Source organism: Scleropages formosus, chromosome 14 (assembly GCF_900964775.1).
Source record: "Scleropages formosus chromosome 14, fSclFor1.1, whole genome shotgun sequence".
NCBI classification, from domain to species: Eukaryota; Metazoa; Chordata; class Actinopteri; order Osteoglossiformes; family Osteoglossidae; genus Scleropages; species Scleropages formosus.
The window spans coordinates 10,186,275-10,204,790 of NC_041819.1; the positions used below are offsets into that span (position 1 = coordinate 10,186,275).

Consider the following 18,516-nt stretch of genomic DNA (forward strand, 5'->3'; position numbering starts at 1 on the left):
CGGCGTCGCGCTAAAGCTGATGCGTTCAAGGCTGTTGGTATTTGGCAACTCGAACCATTTGCGTGTATAGGTGTAGGAATGTCAAAATTTCGCTGTAGTATTCATCATTATTTTCAATGGGACAATCAATGAATATTGTTTAAAATACGCGACGTTTGAAAGAGGTGGGCGTTTCCAGAACGCAACTTTGGCCCAAACTAAGAAATGCAGTATAATTAGTTACTTGCTGCATCAATTAAAGGTTCAGAGTCGAGATCAGTCTGATTTCTCATCCTTGTTACCCAGAAGACTCGCACGTCTTTCAGAAACAACAAACACGTGCCACTGGAAACTTAGGATTTTATTGCCATTTAGAGGAACTTTTTTGTAAAATATAAATACAAACGGGGATTTTTTTTTAATTACAAAGTTTAAACACATCTCCAAAAACGATAAACACACCAGTCAGAAACATTTACGGTAGTTACCACCCTATTATTTACAAGTTAAAGCATGTTTCATGAAAAACAGCTTATTTTAGTATCTTAAAAGTTCTTTAATATTTTACAAAAAAACACAAGAAAGTATTTTAAATTCTCATCTTAAATAAGGGACAAAAGGAATGAAGACAAGTTTAAACACAAGTACAAAACTGTTCCTGAACACCGAACTCTGAGGAACAACACCCCGACTGGGCGTCGTCTTTCTATGAACGTCAACTCGTTCCAAGAAATATTCAAAAATAACTTTAGTTTGCAAACAATATTTATTCACCTGACCAAGGCAGGCAAGTCAATAATGCACTGCGTAAATTAGAATAAAATATATATAAAAGCTTCTTCTCTTCTGCAGTCTCATGAGCATTTGATCTCACAGTGAGCCTCTCTTTCCGCTCCATCAGCTCTGATTTCTGAGTTTTAAAATGAGCTAAAGGTAAACATTTTTCCACAGAGGAAAAACAAGCTGCATATATAAAATAAAAGATCGAAAAGAAATATATATTTGTACATTTATATTTATAAAAATAAGGTAGTAGTTAATTTAACTCTTTGAACGGAACTAGACAAATCTCCTTTGCTGTTTGGACAGTCAGCCAGATGACTGTGTTGTCCAGTCCACTGTGTTCTCTGGTATCTACACAATGTACACAAAGTGACCAGGGCCATGTCCAGGTCATGATCTTGTCAAGGAAACAGGGTCCCATCGGTCATCAAGGCACTCCAAGGATGATCCTAGGAGGGCCACTAGCTCCCTGTTGATCTCCACCAGGTCCAGTGGCTCCTTGCTATCAGGCAAGAAGCCTTCGAGTTCCTCAGGGCAGGAGAAGAGCTGACTGAGGGAGGCTTGCTTGTAAAACTCAGCCTCAGGGATGGAAACCACTTCGATGTGTGCAAAGTTTGTGCGGAAGTCCTGTGCTGACATCTTCAACCTCTTTAACACGTCTGACAGCAGCAGCCAGTTGCGGGGCCTGAGAGAAGACAGGAAAAACATCACAAATGTGCTGAAAGCAGCCTCCAGATTTTTTCTTAACCTTTAAATGGTACTTCATCACATATGGATTTTAAGCCACACAGTTTTGCACCTCACAGTTTCTAGGCTACCGTGTACAGCAGGAGAGCCTCACACACACCACACACAAACTGGAGAGGAGCAGAACCTATGCAAGTGATGCCACTTGAACATTTGAAGGTCATTGCTTTTTCGTGGCCAGCTGAGTGGAGAAATGGAAATGTGCGGAGCTCTAACAGTGCAGATCAGATACAGCCGACTGTGCAGCACAGCAGAGCCATTAATCCTGCATCAGGATGAAGTGACTGCTGAAGAGGGCTCCCAACAGCCCCTGGATGGCTCCTAGAGGGCCCAGGCCATAGTGCCAGCAAGCAAAGCCATGTGGCAGGCAACGAGGTCCATCTGAACAACACCGTACCACCGACTGCAGTGGTCATGTGGCCCCTCAAGCTCTGTGTATCCGTAGGGCCGATAAGCTGACACAGCAAGAGCTGTTCCAGCCCCAGTGCTCCCCTCCCCACGCTACATAAATTACTACCTCCCAGACAGCCCCCGTGACAACTCCCTGCAGGCGGCTGGCTAATGACCCCCCTGGCTCCCAGGTGAGACTTATTACTTTATCAATACTCCAGTAATAATGATCCCTTGCTCGGTCATTTAATTAAAAGCCCTACATGAGTGCGGCTGCGAAAGCGTGCCTAGGCATAGGAGTCTGGGTAACTGGCAATTACTAATCTTGCACGAGAGTGACTCAGACAGAGATTACATGACGTGCTTTTTGACTGATAAAAACTTGAGAAAGAGAGACTAAAAAAAGTTATAGAACCAAATGTTTTGCCTACAGTCAGTGTTTCTGTCAAATTCGTTTCTAGTTCTTAAAGAAGAGCCATAAGAATTATTTGTATGTCATGTACATTCCCACATTGCTATATTCTGGGGGTGCCAAGATGTGGGGGCACTAGATGTCTTGCTAAACACGTTATGAGGAGACATGTTGTGCGTGCCTAGCATAAATTAACGTGAGTTACTCACCCCTGGGAGAGGGACACCTGGATGTTGTAGCACGGCAGCAGCGGGCGATCTGAGAATTCAAACTCAAACACCTCCCTCTGCTGCTGCTCGTCGTCATTGCCTGGGCCGGGTGGGTTGGCCAGGACGTCGAAGGCTGCCAAGTCCTCCGGAGGCTCTGTAAACATTGAGGCACAAAGGGTTTTAACAACCTCGCATAATGCCGGTGCAGACACACACGCAAACTGCAGCTGGAGCGTAGACTGAGGAAGCCCCGTGAGGCCTCCGGAGTGGGGTTTGAACGCGGGTCACATGACATACTGGGCATGCATCCGTCTGTGGGCGATTTAGGGCAAGCTCTCTACAATAACAGGAGGTTACGGTGCGTTGCTCTGGGCATTCTTGCATGAGCTGCGCTACCAGGTGTTTCCCTACGGCTAGCTGTTCTGCTCTGCCTGAATAATTTAGATGCAGGACCATCCCAGCAGACCAGCCTGACAGCTTTGTATTGGAGGGGGAGGCCTCAGTCTGGCTGTCTGGATGCACCACTCTCATCATTTTCCAAGGAAATTTATTTTAAAATCACACCTTGTTGTACAAAGTCTGTTTTCTGGAGAATGGTGAATATGCAAAAACAGTGTGACCAAACAGCAATTAGCTGAACAGAATTTAAATTCTGTTATCTCTGTTTATAAAGATGTGCCCATACTGTAGCCTGCATAACCATATCTTTCTTGGGGTTAGAAGAAACTCATTTTGGAAAAAATTAAGGCTCCCCTGTCCTGTCCACCATGGCAGGAAAGTAAAAGGGCTCTGAAACAGAACCACTGTTCTTCTTATGGTAGTGGCACCAACAAAAGAGTTATGGGAAATCAGCAGCAGAAGAGGACTTTTCACACTCTTTTTTCACATTCTCTGTGTTCACTGATAATTATCTTTACAGCAAATTTGAGTTCAACAGCTGATTAAAGGCTTCAAGTGATAAAATATTTACATTATTGGCATCTCTAGGGACAAACTAAGAAAACTGATGGTGCTCCTTTTAAGAATAAAAAAATTATAAACAGTTCTGCCTTTCTCTGAATCTGTGGTTGTTATATTCAGACTTTAGGGCTTTCATTCTATTTTTTGTTTTTTGCCCTCCTGCTCCTACGTCCTGAGCTATGTCAGTTTTGCAGAACTCACCGCAAACTGAGCTCCCGTACAGTTCCCAGTACAACCTAGGGTCATCATCGTCACGGCCCTGCAGGTCAGCAAAGTAATCTGTAAGACAAAAAGGGGAAAAGTACAGCCCATCTGGGGGAGTCCAACCACAAAACAAGTGTATTGAAAACAGTTGAGGATAGACCACGGCCGTTCTTCATCTGCAGGGGATAAACTACTTGTGTTACTGATGTGAAACACTAACTACCAGAGGCCAGCGAACATTGTTATGGTTTATGCCGAGGTTTCAAATAGGCTGGAGAAGTTACGGTCAAGTTCGTGAGTTAAAGAAAAGAACACCGTGCGGAGCAGGACTGGGTGGCAGCTGTGTGACTCGGTAGGACTGCTGCCGCTATAAACGATCGCGGGTGCATTCCCGCTGCACAGCCGTTAACAGCTGCGCCTGGCAGCACGCTGCCCTCATTAATATAAGCCGAGGCGCAGCGCGGGCAGCGAAGGGACGGGATGGGGCGAACGAGGAGAGTGGGTGCGCAGCGCTTGATTAGAAATCTCCCACCGTGCGGGCAGAACAGGCCGGGGGAGGGGGACGTAAATCAGGCAGGCAGACAGCGCGACGGGTCAGAGCTCTGATTTACCACGCTCTTTCTGCCGTGCGCCTTGACGATACCCTTGGAAAGGATGAATCAAGCAGACAGGAGGAGAAAAAAACCCTCCAGCATGTGACTGCGCTGGCCTCCGTCGCTCTCGCCGCACATCCATCACAGGCTGCCTTGGCCCAGCCAATAGGGGAACACTACTGAAAGCCTCCAAAACCGCTGTGTGAGAACAGGGCACCCTTTGTCAGACGACACCCTGACACCCAGTTCAGTGTCTGCCCTTTTAATAAGAAACTATCCAAGACTGAACTGCCAGTGACACACACTCGCACAGAATCAGGCAGCACGCAGCAGCCGGACAGGCAAGCAGCATAAACGACATGTAACATGCCTCACTATTCTCACCAGTCAACACATCATCTCTGTCCCACAAGAGCACGTGGTGGTACTGTGTGACGAAGGAGGTGCAACTGGGAAGGTTTATTACAAGAACTTGAGCATGAAAACCGCCTTGCTCTGAAATCTCAATCTACTTATCTGGGGCACTTTGCTGATCCCAAAAACACCAAGTCCTATAGTAAAACATATTCAATATCCACAGCTGAATTTTATCAATCTACTCATTCAATCAGTTTAATCAATTAAGAGTATTGTTTTTCATGTCAAGAAAATGAATATATTTCATATTTTCACACACACACATACAGACAGTATCTTATCTGGGTGTTTGATTAGGTATTTCTACAACAAGCAATGGATCCTTTAGAGATCCAAGTTTCATGAGAACATAAACAGAAGGGGGACTAGTGAAAGAAAGCAGGAGACACTAAAGGAAGCTTCATCTTCATCTTGACGACTGTGGTTCTCCCCGGCAGCACGCAGTGGGGAATGCGGGGAGCAAGTGTTTTAAATGCTAAGCAGGAGATAATGATTAGAGGAGGAACGGCACAAGGACCCTAATTGCAGGCTCTCGTTTGCACTTCCCTGCCCCCCGGCGCAACGCTCTCCTTGACTAATGTAGGTCACGGCGCTGCAATTCTCGGCACGCATTGCTCTAGCGAGCGCTCTCCAGACGCAGCAGCCACCTCGGCAGGGGGCAAGCCCTCATGCCAGCGGGCACCGCCTGTCACATGCCCACATATACAGCTAGACGGACACACAGTCATGGCAAACACAGTAAACGTCGACGGCTGCCTTTTCCACACAAAGTTCCGCTGTCCTCGACCTTGTGCTGACCCTGCGAAGAGTTTCTACAATACACCAGTTAGGAAGGGAATTCTATTTCAAGAGAGAGAAAGCAAATGCAAGAAAAAGATGTATAATTTCAGGATATGCCACAGCCAGAGAAGAACAAAGCAGTGGGAACAGGGATAAGTCAGTAAGACTGCCATTTATGACCTTTTGCCCTAGAGGCTGAGAACACAACTTGTCTCCCATGCACAATGATTATGGAACTGTACAAATGCTTAATATGTTTCCACACACATAAGAGAAAAGACTTCAAGCCAGTAAATGACAGTTTCCAGGTGAGTTTAATGATTTGAAAACTTCAAGAGGCAAAGGAAGCACTTTCATCCCATTGGGCAAGATTATGAAAATAGCATCTGCAAAATCTCATTAGCAGAGTTGTGGATTAGTGTGGACCTCAAAACACTCAATTCTGGTAACTCAGTAAACTTTAAACTTGCCTCAGGGAATGGCCCTTTGAAGGGGAAATGAAAATTTGCCCATCTAATTTAATCCCCAGTGTTACGTTGGGGTAAATATGATGAGAACTTATCTTTGACAGGGATATTCTGTGAAGGTGCTGTTGGTGTATCAGGATATTTCCACTTACGTTCCACTTGCTAATATTCTGTCTGCTAAATGACAGTTTCTGTTCTGCTACAATATATGTGAATGAGTAATTTATTTCTTTAAAACTTGAGAGAGAAAGTAGTTATTCACAACTGGAGATGAGTCCACAGCTAGCGCCACTGGATCTTTGGCCTGATGTGTAGTGGAAGGTGTTGGCAGTGGTGCTCTCCTGCTCTCCCCTTGTCTGAGTGAATGCTGAAATTAGGACCTTCTTAACACAGGATACACAGACCCAGCCTGCAACACTGAAGCTTTGCGTATGGGCGAGCATGTGTGCCGAGCGTCAGTAGAGAGGCACGCAGGAGCGTACGTCTGCCTCGGGCCTGGCTGATTAATAAAGCTCTGACACACAAGGAGGGGGAGGGGCACCATCAGGGCTGGGCAAAGCACGTGGCAGAGCTACACTAGCACGTGCTTTGCCCTTTACATATCCCTTTGAAAAGAGATCCTTGCATCCATCTGTTGAGGACAGTGCCAGCGCCTGGGATGACAGCATATGCTGCTAACGTTTAGCTGTCCGAGACTGCGCTCCGTCGCAGCCCTAATCCCATGACACATTTTATGCGACTTTCGCAGCCCTACTGATGGGTCTTATGGTTTATATTACATCACCGTCAACCTTCATTTTGACAAACTCTTATTTATGGCACTTTATTCATTATAATTTCTGTCATTGTTTAAAAGGATTGAGGCTGAAAAATATTCCAGACAACAGCAAGAAACAAAAAAGAACAAAGGACCCACAAAAAACTATGAAAATAGTTAAATGAGCGCTGAATCTGTTATCAGGAGCAAACAATTTCCCTACTCCAGGAGAACTGGCACTTAAGCAAATACATCAGCCGTTGCTTAGTAACCAGACACCACAGCCAAGCACAGCAAAGTCTGAACAAGAGTCTTTTTCACAAATTCAAAAGGGATGGCAGTCATAGGGATGGGTCAGACCAGAGGCACTCACCTAACAGGAAGCATTCCATTACGTCACTGTGGGTCATTTTGAGGAGGCCACGGCCTGAATAGGTGGCCAGTGTGGGGTCTGCCCCGTAAGACAGCAGCAGACGGACAACGTCCAAGTGGTCGTTCTCTACAGCGTCATGGATAGGCCTTAGGGAGACAAAAGCCCACAAAGCTTTGTTAATGCAGTGCAAGTGTCATTCTCATTCTCAGACCTGGCCCTTAATATTTCAAGTTAAAACAAATAAAACATAAGAGTGACGGCAGACAGCAGTGAAAGATTCGGTCACATGGTAAATGTACCTCATAATTAATAGGAGTTCTCCTGGAAGCCAGCTTGCATTAGCCATGTAATTCTACCTCTTAGTATGATATTGGCAATTGCTTGGGCACAGGGGTTTGGAAGAAGAAGGAGTAGTCACTGAAGGTGTACCTTGTTCCATCTTGGGCACTGCAGTTGATGTCAGCACCGTGCTCCACGAGATGCTGCACAATGGACAGCCAGCCACGGGCACAGGCTTCGTGCAAGGCGCAGTAGCCAGCATTGTCACGATGATTTATGTCACACACCTTATTCTCCAGGCAGTAAAGCACCACTTCCTACAGAAAGGGAGAGAACAAAAAAGAAGTCAGAGGAGCGTTACTAGGACTGTGATTGGAATGAACCCATCCAAGGTGCTGGACAAGTCAACTCTTAGCCTTCAGTCTGTTCCAGCCAGACGGCAGCTATGACAAAACATTTCTGCATACCCCCAAGGGTTCCACTACTTTGTGAAGTCAACAGCCCAAATAGAGTGCAACACATCCATTTATAACAATATCCACAAAAAAACTTGATGACACTATTGGCTCAATGATATTATTCTGTTCATAAGCAATTTTCTATATACCTCACATTATTTTGACCGGTAACAAAACAAATTAAGAGGGTTAGAGGAAGCTGATAATTGGTTTAATGTATGGGTCATTCTGGTAAACCCTGTTTCCATCTTTTTTGTGGACAGAAACAGAAGAGCAATGGAGCTACGTTTAATAGACTCTGGAAGAAAACAGCTCATTTGAACTTCAATCTTTTGAAATTCCTATTTCTATGCAAATTTTGGCAATTCCAAACAAGGCTTTTATAATTTTCTCCCTTCTTTGCAAATGGCGGGGCTGAGAGCAGCTCATCCAATCTGTCCACAATGGTCAAATGAATATTTTGGACATCTAGATAATATAAATGTAGTTCAGGAAACTGCATGTTTTTCATCAGCTGAATCTCCACCTCTGTATCAGTGGGATGAGGAGGAAAGAAACACATTCAGTTTCATCAGTGTCTTTTACTGATGAAATCTCCCTACGACATAATAATCTCCACACAGCCAGGTCAGGAGAATACACACACACACACACACATTTTCAGAACCGCTTGTCCCTTACGGGGTCACGGGGAACCGGAGCCTACCCGGCAACACAGGGCGTAAGGCCAGAGGGGGAAGGGGACACACCCAGGACGGGACGCCAGTCCGCCGCAAGGCACCCCAAGTGGGACTTGAACCCCAGACCCACCGGACAGCAGGACTGCGGTCCAACCCACTGCGCCACCGCACCCCCTCAGGAGAATACAGTAAGTTAGAAAAACAAAATAAAACGCTTGCTCACGGCTTCTTTGACTTGTCAGTCACATTGGTTCCCCATAAGGATCTGATCAATGCATGTTCTCCCCTCTGCAGGTTTGCACTCTATGAAAGACAACTTGCTTTCTTAGAGCAAGGTGTACCATAAGCATTTGAGACATTCTCATCCTTGATCTCTCTACCATAAGTAATATTTGATGAGAGAGATGGTTCATTTAAAAAAGGTGTCTTGGTACAGTGTTAAAAAACGTGATTAACATGGGGTAAAAACTTTAAAGTGATGACTCAGATCCAAAGTTATACTCACTGGATGATATGTCTAAAGACAGAGTGCTTTGGCTGGCAGGCAGAAGGGTTTAGACAACTTAAGGAAATGCTGCAAAGTTATCTGTGTGTTAATTTCTGTGCACATAAAACCTGTTAATTTCAAGAGCACTGAATGAAAAAAAGACTTCAATTTACGCCCCCAATTTCTCAAGGCTGCTGCATGTTTCATTAACACGTCTTTGAGTAGAACAATATAAGTAAACATAACAAAGCTATATTAACTCAACTCTTATGCAAACACTGTCCTTTGCAATCTTTAGTTCACTTCAGCAGTAACTGCACTAACACCACTTCACACTGTCAGAGTGTCATCAACTCAGACTCCTCCACTGTAGCCTTAACCACAAAGAGAGTTTCTCACGATCGTGAAGTTAGGAAAAAACAAAGCTTCAAACTCAGACAGTGACACCTAACGAGTAAACTGAACCGCCTTTGATAATTCTCTTGTAACAATCAAGTCTGTGGTTTGCGTTTCTCAATAAAAAAATCTACTAAAAAATAACTGAACAGGAAGGGATGGAAAAGGCCATCTCAACCCAGTGATTAGTGAAGGGAACGCAGGCAGAATATACAGCCAATTTCCTTTCAACAACTGTCCTTCTCTTTAACCTACTGCCAAGTGGATCCATTCATCCCAGAGACCAGGACGCAATGGTACACGTGCTTACACTGCTGCATCCATGTTCGCTCAGACAGACTCCAATGGTGTGGGGACTGGTTTCTAGGATACAGCACGGAAGAGCGGCAGTGAGGCCTCCACGCCAACCAGGTTAACATGGACATTGGCTGACTAATGAGCAAAACTCGTGTCCATCAGCAGTGCAGCAGACACCCCGGCTGCCTGCTCGTGTCTCACAGAAGGAGCGAAGACATGCTGGGGAAAAACATCCCAACTATCCCACACAGCATGCCTGTAATTCAATCCCTTCCCAAAGGAGACCAAGTTAGACCAGCGGTACCTTCTCCGGAGAAGAGCAAGTACAAAGTCCACGTCCTCTGTGGTGCACAGCTGCAGCGTACCTCTGAGTTGTTGCAGTATTAAGCAATGGCAGTCCTCTTGAACATGACAGGAGAGGGACATGCCTTGGGAGCTGTCACCCATTGACATTACACAGTGCATTAAATGGACCAATAAAGCTGTTTAATAGCGCGAGGAAAGAGCACGTTCTCACTGAAAGCCCTCAATTGTAGTAAGGTGCTTCCGCAGTAAGACAGGAATCCTAAGTCTCCTACCTACTTCTCATTTCTGCTCTTCCTTTTAATCATCTTTTTTAGAGTGCTACCTGTGTATACTATACTAGTGCTGCGAAAACAAAAGGTTAAAAGTTCTTGCTCAAGTTAAAGCAAAGACATTAATGTGCACATTAATCACAAGTAGGTGAGGTGCCTTTCGAGGATATGACAGAAATTTTCCTTAAAGACAACAAACTTCTTACTAGATGCTCATTGTACAAATGAAAACATTGCAGAAATATGTAAAAAAATTGTCAGTGATAAATATAGCTATTATAAAAAAGAGAATCACCTTACATTAAATGGGCTGGTGTGCACAGCGGGATCAGTAGAGTGCATAGCAATACGCGTAGCAGAGTGTGCTTGTTTGCACCAAACCCCCCAAGCTGTCAGTGCTGAGCTCATGTGGGTCTAATAAAACCCGATATTCAGCTGGAAGCCTCCATTTTCCCCAGTGAAAAAAATTTGCGAGCTGTCCTTGGTATTGTCCCTAGCACTGTCCCAGCCTACCTCCATCCAGTTCAAAACGTACAGTGTTGGTATGAGAGAGCTCTGAAATAACCCTTCTGTAGGCAAACGTGCTGGAGAGAGATCAGCATCTCGGCCCTCTCGGTCACATTCTAGCACTGGCGCATCCACAGCTCTGCGCTAATTTGGAGCACAACTCGGAGGAGGCCACTGTCAGGACTTGCTGTTTGGCTGGTACACTAAAACAAGGCTGACTGGAAAGAGTGCTGTGAAAAGACTGAAGATCACTAAGTGGGGGCTTTTAATTAAGAGCAAGCGTTGTGAGCACACAATCAGCCAGCTAGTGGGAGCCGTGCTGATGGGGGGGAGAAGTGTCATTACAGTCTAGCTGGAATTTTCTCTGACAGCTCCCGGAGACAGACCTGGAGGGGCAGTGTGGGGGCAGGGCTCTGAAGGAGGGCCAATATGGCTCCCATTTAGGAGAGAGTAGGAGCGCCTAAGATTGCAGATAAATTCAAGAGCTGAATGCGTGGGGGACAGCATCGTGTGTGTGTGTGTGTGTGTGTGTGTGTGTGTGTGTGTGTGTGTGTGTGTGCGTGCACTGTGGTGCACGTATGTGCATGTCTGTGGTGCCTAGCCATGCTTTCCCTTGTAACTGTGATTTTAACACAAAAAGCAAAGATGTTGAGACTCCTCACAGTTGCAACGCTGTTACTTCTTTAGCCTAGATGAGCCAAGTTCTAACAGGCAGAGAAAAGCCCTGCAAACATCAATAACCCATAAATTAAAAAAGGCTTTGACATGGGCTCAGTGAAGCCACCGTATAGTATAGATGCTTCTGAGTTGCAGCAATTAGAGATTATTTTTTATCATTATCATAATGTATTTAGGGGACACCTTTGTTCATGGTGACTTACAGGGACAGACTGACAGGTGCTGAATCCTTTCAATCTGCAGGTAAACAAACTGGATGGATAAAGGACAGATTCTACACACACTCACACTTCCACATGGACAGATTCATGTGTATGCATGCACTCTTTCTCACACACACACACACACACACACACAAAATAGGTTGCTGAATGGCCCTCAGAGCCATTTTTTCATGTATAACAAATAGTGTCCCCACAATGTAACTCCAATAAATCAAATGAATACCTAATGGATCCACTTCTGATGAATGTCTAGGAAATCCCAGTGGAATGCTCTCGTTTCTACTGCACTGGCCTGAATTTGTTTTGGAGGTGTCAGAAAAGCAAGGCACACTTCTCCAGTGTGTGCGCAGCAGCACTGAGTGTTGAAAGGCTGGTCTCGCGGCTCCGTCGTATTTCACTTGGCGCTAAGCCCCTGGGAGTTGCTGATGGCTTATCACACACGGGCAGTTAGAGAAGCACTTCCTGTCTGCATCCCTCTGAAGGGGGGGCTTCAGGGAAGCGTGTGAGAAGGAGGGGGAGGGACTCAGACTGCATAAACACGGGCCTGACCGCTGCGCAAACAAGATCCTGGCAATGTCCTGCCTGTCATGGCCCAGGGCAGGTTCTGACTGAGAACACAGAGGCCAAGGGGGATAGGAGGGGGCAGGGGCTCCTGCGCAGCACTATGGCAGCAAAGCAAAATGCGCTTCAGCCTCCCTGAGAAGCCTATTCATCTGAAAGGCGCACAGGCGTACATTTAGAATATGCCTTGCTGATGGCAGACCTGCTGTTCTAGAAACTGAACCACAGCATCTTCAAACAGCCACCGGGCCGAAGTGCTCATGTGCATTATAAAGCAATTAGGATGCAGTTATACAGCAGTCCAACCGGAGTAATTAGCAGGTGGCAAGTTTGTAGATATCACAAAAGTTACAGTTCACTCAGGATAATCCTTTGGTGAATAGTTGCCTATAAAATGTCTGTCTGTCTCTCTCTTTCTCTCTTACACACACATATACAGTAAATACTGTATATACAGTAAATGCAACAAGAATAAAATGGGGGGGAGTATAAACTAATCCAGCAGGTAGGTGTTAATGTGCCCTGCCCTTTGGTCAATGAAAGATGATCTCTCCAGTGACTGCTGGCTCTCCGTGACTAATTCTCCCCTCCCCCATCCAACTCAGCAAGTAGCTGCGATGAAGAGCACCTGACCTAAGGGCCACTTGCAGGCCAGGCCCTTTGGACAGCAGACAGCTAATGGCCTCAAAACAGCACCTATTTAGCACCTTCACTGCAAACCATCCTCACAGAGGACATTAATAAGCAGCAGACAGAGGAGCGGTAAAGTCAGGTAACTGATTCTGATTCTGGTTACTGAACACAGGACTGTTTGGTGTCAAAGTCACCTAAAAGCAGGAGCATCCAAAAAACAAAAAGGTTGTTTCAAGGGCATCACAGATGCTTGTGTCATGGTCATACAAAGTTACTCCGTTAAGTAAGTGATAGATTGCGAGTGTGCGTGCCAGACTGCAGAGAAGGGCGATGATCAGACAGAGCCAGGAGAGAGACGGCCCTAGTTTGCCTGAAGCACAAGCCCTCAGACTGGGCCGGAAAACTGACATCCTGTAGCTGATCGAAGTACTGCTTTCCTTTTGATGTTGCTAGTGCTAACTGCATGTCTTTGACTTTCTCACTTTGGCGACGAGAGACAAGAGTAGGAGGGAGGCAAGAGCAAAAATAAAAAGACACATTTGGCTTCGAATCCATAGAAGTTTACAGCATCTGTTACACAGGTTATTAGATTTGTGGTGAACACTTTAAGACTGAGATTAATTCTAGAGAATTTCAAATTCTGTTTACACCATCCAAATTTATAATGAAATTATATCATATTCTGCTGTCTTTTGTGTAATCACGTCTGAGTAAAGAGCTAGAAAATCTATTGACTGCAGGAGAAAATAATTCATTTACTGGGCTTTTTCTTGTTAAAATGTGAAAAAAACGGAACTGCTTTTTTATGAAGGTCACATCCCCAGATATTGGCAAAAAAAAAAGGTTAAGGGCTGAGTCTACAGCTACAAGGAGATGTATTCCAGACCCCGTTTCTGAGGGACTGTGAGCAAGTGCGTACTAAACGATCGCTCCGTGCCTGTCGTGGATGCTTACATGCCACACTTGGTCTCGCGGAGAATTAACGAGGTGTGAGGAAGCAAGGGAGAACAGCAAGCCGTGCTGCACAAAAAAGGGAAGGGGGGGCTTAGAGAGCGTTGCAAATGACAAGTGAACTCACAGCAAAAAGAAGAGAATAGGGAGGGGGACACACACAAGGGAAAACTGGGTGGAGCAAAAGGAGATTCGGGAGGGGGAAGCAACAAAGACAAAGCAGTGTACCTCGTAGCCCAGACGGGCTGCCCTCTGCAGTAACGTCTCGCCGGCATTTTTGTTTACGATGAGCCTCCGAGCCTCAGGTGGCATGGGCCGGCTGGCAGGGGTTTCCACCGGGGGGTTCCCAATAGTTTGCGGGGAAGGCTGGGAGGGGGGCTGTGAAAAGGGGCTCTCAGTATCGATGGCGAAGGGAGATTGAGGGCGGGCCTTGACAGGAGAACAGTCGCTGATATCCGATAGCGATTCTGACCTCTTCCGTGAAGATCGCTTCAGAGTAACCTGTTCAGGGAAATAGGACCGCAGTAGTTCAAGAAATAAAGACTGCCAGTATCAAATGCAGCACTACAAAATAGTAGGCTATAAATGAAGTACAAAAATGGGCAGCAAAATCAGCAGGGAAACAATATAGAACAAAATGGGGATCTGGAAGGGATGAAGAGCCTGGAAGCATCCACAATGATGGGATTTAGACTGGGTCTTCCAAATGACAGATTGATGTAACAGATCCAGAAGTATCTACTGTAGATACAGACAATGAATAATGAACTGGAGAACTGATCACCAAACTACCCTGCTTTAATTTTTTGCTTAATCTCTGTATTATTTTCCTCTAGTATTTCCATTTTTGTCTGTCTGCAAAAGCATCAGATATTTTTATTCCAAGCCTGGGTGATGAAGAGGATTCCTGGAAAAGTACATTTTCAGCTTCTTCCTTTCCTTTGAGGCAAGAACAAAACAGCAGCATTCTTATAAATCCCTTATCATACAAATGAGCACTGTCATTGCTAAAAATTAGCAGGGCGTTCAATCACCTCTGAAGAGGATGAGGAGAGATCCTGCTCAGTACATGTGTATGTGTTTGTGGTGTGTCTGTGTGGATATGGGGGGGAGGGGCATTGCATCCAAAGCCCACATGTATAAATATCAGCATTTGATGTAGGGAGGGGGTGCATTTACAGAATCATATCATTTATATCCTATTCATACATGTCACTCTGCAGTAATTGGAAACAAGGCTGTGCAATGTGAAGGAGAAAAGCTCCAAAGCATCACACGTGTCAGGCAAATAAACCTTCCTGCATGATTGGGGGAAGGGGTGCCGTTTTCACAGCAATGCATTGCATCGAATTTCTACAAACTGGGGCAGAACCATAAAATGCACTCATAGATGTATATATTTTTAATTTTCCCATGCGGGCAAAAACATTCAATCACGTGAAAGCCTCCCGTTGCTTCCTGCAAAAAAATGTTGGTTGTCAAACTCATTCACAACAAGGGAGCACTCTGCAGGAAACTGGTCTTTCCAACGGACCGAATTCTTTCAAGGAGCACAAAGAGCGTAAGAGGCAATGACCAAGTGGGAGGGCGGCCTGATGTCCACCCACTCCTGTGGAATTACGCAGCAGAAGGGCCACTGGCACAGCCCAAGTAACACCGCGTGACTGCCAGTTCCCAGCAAACACTGAGCTATGCATTGGGGTGAGGAACAAACACAGGGACTGTATGCTGAGGGATGGGGTGGGTGAACAGGCGGGAGCCAAAACGGGCCTTTCATTTGGCCTCTCTGCAGAGCAATGGACGCCCACAACACTGAAGCCGACAAATTCCTGAAAATCAGGACAAAGCCCTGAACTGAGCGCTACGGGGGATCCAGTCGGAGCTGGCTCTGTATACTTACAACAGAGGTTATATCAGAAACATTGGGGGCTTCTTGTGTTATGTAAAGAGCTCACATTGTCTTAGCGCAGGACACTGACAGTTCTGCTAGGCAGGGCTTGTGCCAGGATCTCTAAAGGGACTGGCTCCTCCTCCCTTTACCCCCATCGCCCTCTCCTCTGGGAGGCTGCGTGTCAGTGCATGAGGAGGTCACAGCAGCAGCGCTGCAAACAGCACATTTCCTCTCCATAGCCAAGAGCATGACTTATGCAGAGGTGGGAAATGGTAGGGCAGGAAAAGCTTAGCAGTACTGCAATTGAAATGACCGCAAGCCCACCTTCAACCTGCCTCCACAGCAGGCTACAGCAAGACCTTTAAGGGCATGGATCATTAAGAAAGCTGCCACCTGCAGCATATTTCAGTAGCCCTTTTCAAACTCACATATTTTAGGCGCCATTGATGCTATTGTTGGAAGGTCTTGTATGAGGGCTGCTGACAGCATTGACCCTGAAGCCAAACCAGGGTTTTTGTATGCCACTGGGTTCCTGCAGGCTCACCTTATGTTCTAGGCTAGGATCTGTGTCCTGGCAGTCCTCTTCTGTCTGCAAGGCCCTCCTGCGCTCCCTCAGGCTCATGTGCTTGGTCTTGCACTGACGCTTTCCCTTAGGCTTGTCCGAGTCCCCTTGTCTGCGTAGTCTTGGTGCTGGCTCTGCGTCCATGCCCTTGTCCCCTTCCCTGTCCGTCGAAGGAGGCCACCATCCACCGGCCCTCTGCTGCTCCAGCTTCAGCCTCTGCCGCTTGTCTGACAACTTCTTGTGGGACTGCAAAGATACCCTCTTGACACCAGTGTCTGGGCATGATGAGCCCACCCGGTCCACATGCACTGGGGTGAGTGGAGTGGTCTGCAGTGCTGAAAACACAAAAACAAGGAGTTTTTGACCATGAATATGATCTCCTTCAATAACACACCTTGGAGGAAACAAGCTGCCTGGATCAAATTTAAGACCCTGGTCATAGCCTACAAATGCGTTAATAGAACTGCTCCCAGCCAAGACTTGATCAACCACTACACCCCAACCAGGGTAAGGTAAAGCACGGAGGTTCTCGGTTCTGGCTTTGTGGCGGTGGAATGATGTCCCCCTCTTACTCAGAAACGCTGAAACTCTGTCCACATTTAAAAAGGGTCTGAAAGCTCACCTCTTCCAGACTCACCTTGCCCATGATCTCTTAAGTTCATGTAAGGTGTAAATGTTCATGCACCGTAACTTTATGATCATACCCGGATAAGCCTTTATGCAGCTACTCCTGTAATGTACATAAATGTTTGTGTATTTCAGTAAAATAAAAAAAAATTAGTATGAAGGTGATCAGGAATTGGGGGGGTGCGGTGGCGCAGTGGGTTGGACCACAGTCCTGCTCTCCGGTGGGTCTGGGGTTCGAGTCCCGCTTGGGGTGCTTTGCGACGGACTGGCGTCCCGTCATGGGTGTGTCCCCTCCCCTTACGCCCTGTGTTACCGGGTTGGCTCCGGTTCCCCGCGACCCTGTATGGGACAAGCGGTTTTGAAACTGTGTGTGTGTGTGTGAGATCAGGAATCGTTGATGTTCTGAGTTTTATGCAGCTACTTGTGTGATGAACATTGGTCCATATGGTGGAAAGAAACAAACTAACTGTACTTAAGAATCACACATCTGCAACTATGTCTCTTTCTCCGAAGGTAATGCACAAATGATATTCTATGAGAGTACGTCACTTTGGAGAAAAGCATCTGCTACATGAATAAATGTAAATGTAAATGTAAGACAAGGACAAACAGCGTTTTCAAGCAACAGGAAAACTGCAACAAAATGAAGGCCACAGTGTACAGACAATTGTATGCTTTAAACAAAACCAAACTAAACATACATATGGACAGGCACACTTCCGTCACCTACACTGCACAGAAAGCACTACGAAAGTGAGGAATCAGTAAATATTTTAATGTGAGTTTTCACTAATAAAATTTTCCTTTCTGTTTATGGCGAGCTGCTGTTAAGAAATGTATGAAAAAATTGAAAGAATGCAGCTTGGTTATGGCTACGACTATAGTGGACCATACATCTATTTAACCACATTTGATCACTTGGTGACAACAAAAAAGGTGGAGTCAGAAAGATTCATTTGTTTATACATCTCCAAGACCGGCTGAAAACTGTAATCAACCTCCCACAGATTTTTCAGAAAATCCTCCCAAAAAACACTGTCATGAGTTTTCCTCTTTATTCCTAATACATTATTCATCAGGATGCCAGTCTCAGTAAATGTGTCTTTGAACAAACCGGTAAAAAAAAACTCAGTTGGGACACAAGTTTGCCAAGTCTTAGATGCAACGCTTCCAAGACACAGTCATTGACAGCAGACGGAGGGTCATGCATTTGCACAACAGTCACTCACAGACGCATGACACGTACAAAGGGTAACCCCTCCGCTTTACTACTAAAAAAGTAAAGCCTTCATTATAAAGCCAGGGGCTGACGGGAGCACAAAAATCTTTGTTTGCCTCTCTGGGGACAGTGAACCTTCAGTGGTACTGATCTGCACCCTTCAGACCGGCTGGTCCCTGATTGATGGCTAAATCCTGAGTGACTTACAGCTGTTAGGAAATGCATTTTTTTATTGCCGTATGATTATTGTTATTAGTTGCAATAGCAGTAGTGGAAGCATCTGCAATGATATACCTGCTCAGTGAATAAGGAATTAGCCAGGAAGGGAATTAAGACTTAGCTGCTGCCATTGTAGGGGCGCCTAACTGTGTAAGCCCCAGCAATAAGACTGAGATCAACCCCCCTCCCCTGCACCCTGAA

The 18,516-nt window shown here is 45.7% G+C and overlaps 1 protein-coding gene across 5 annotated transcripts in view; it reads right to left on the bottom strand.

The window, feature by feature from the left end:
• Window positions 1-322: 322 nt before the first annotated feature.
• The window catches only part of LOC108920538 (BCL-6 corepressor-like), a 41,964-nt gene continuing 23,770 nt past the window's right edge, over window positions 323-18,516 (bottom strand). For all 5 annotated transcript variants that reach the window (XM_018729337.2, XM_018729336.2, XM_018729333.2 and 2 more), the window contains 7 exons: window positions 16,233-16,585; window positions 14,026-14,298; window positions 7,501-7,667; window positions 7,072-7,217; window positions 3,682-3,759; window positions 2,521-2,674; window positions 323-1,447 (listed from right to left, as the gene is read on the bottom strand). In XM_018729337.2, the coding sequence (XP_018584853.2) occupies window positions 1,153-1,447; window positions 2,521-2,674; window positions 3,682-3,759; window positions 7,072-7,217; window positions 7,501-7,667; window positions 14,026-14,298; window positions 16,233-16,585 (1,466 nt within the window). In that variant the 3' untranslated portion in view covers window positions 323-1,152. The remainder of the gene's footprint in view (window positions 1,448-2,520; window positions 2,675-3,681; window positions 3,760-7,071; window positions 7,218-7,500; window positions 7,668-14,025; window positions 14,299-16,232; window positions 16,586-18,516) is intronic.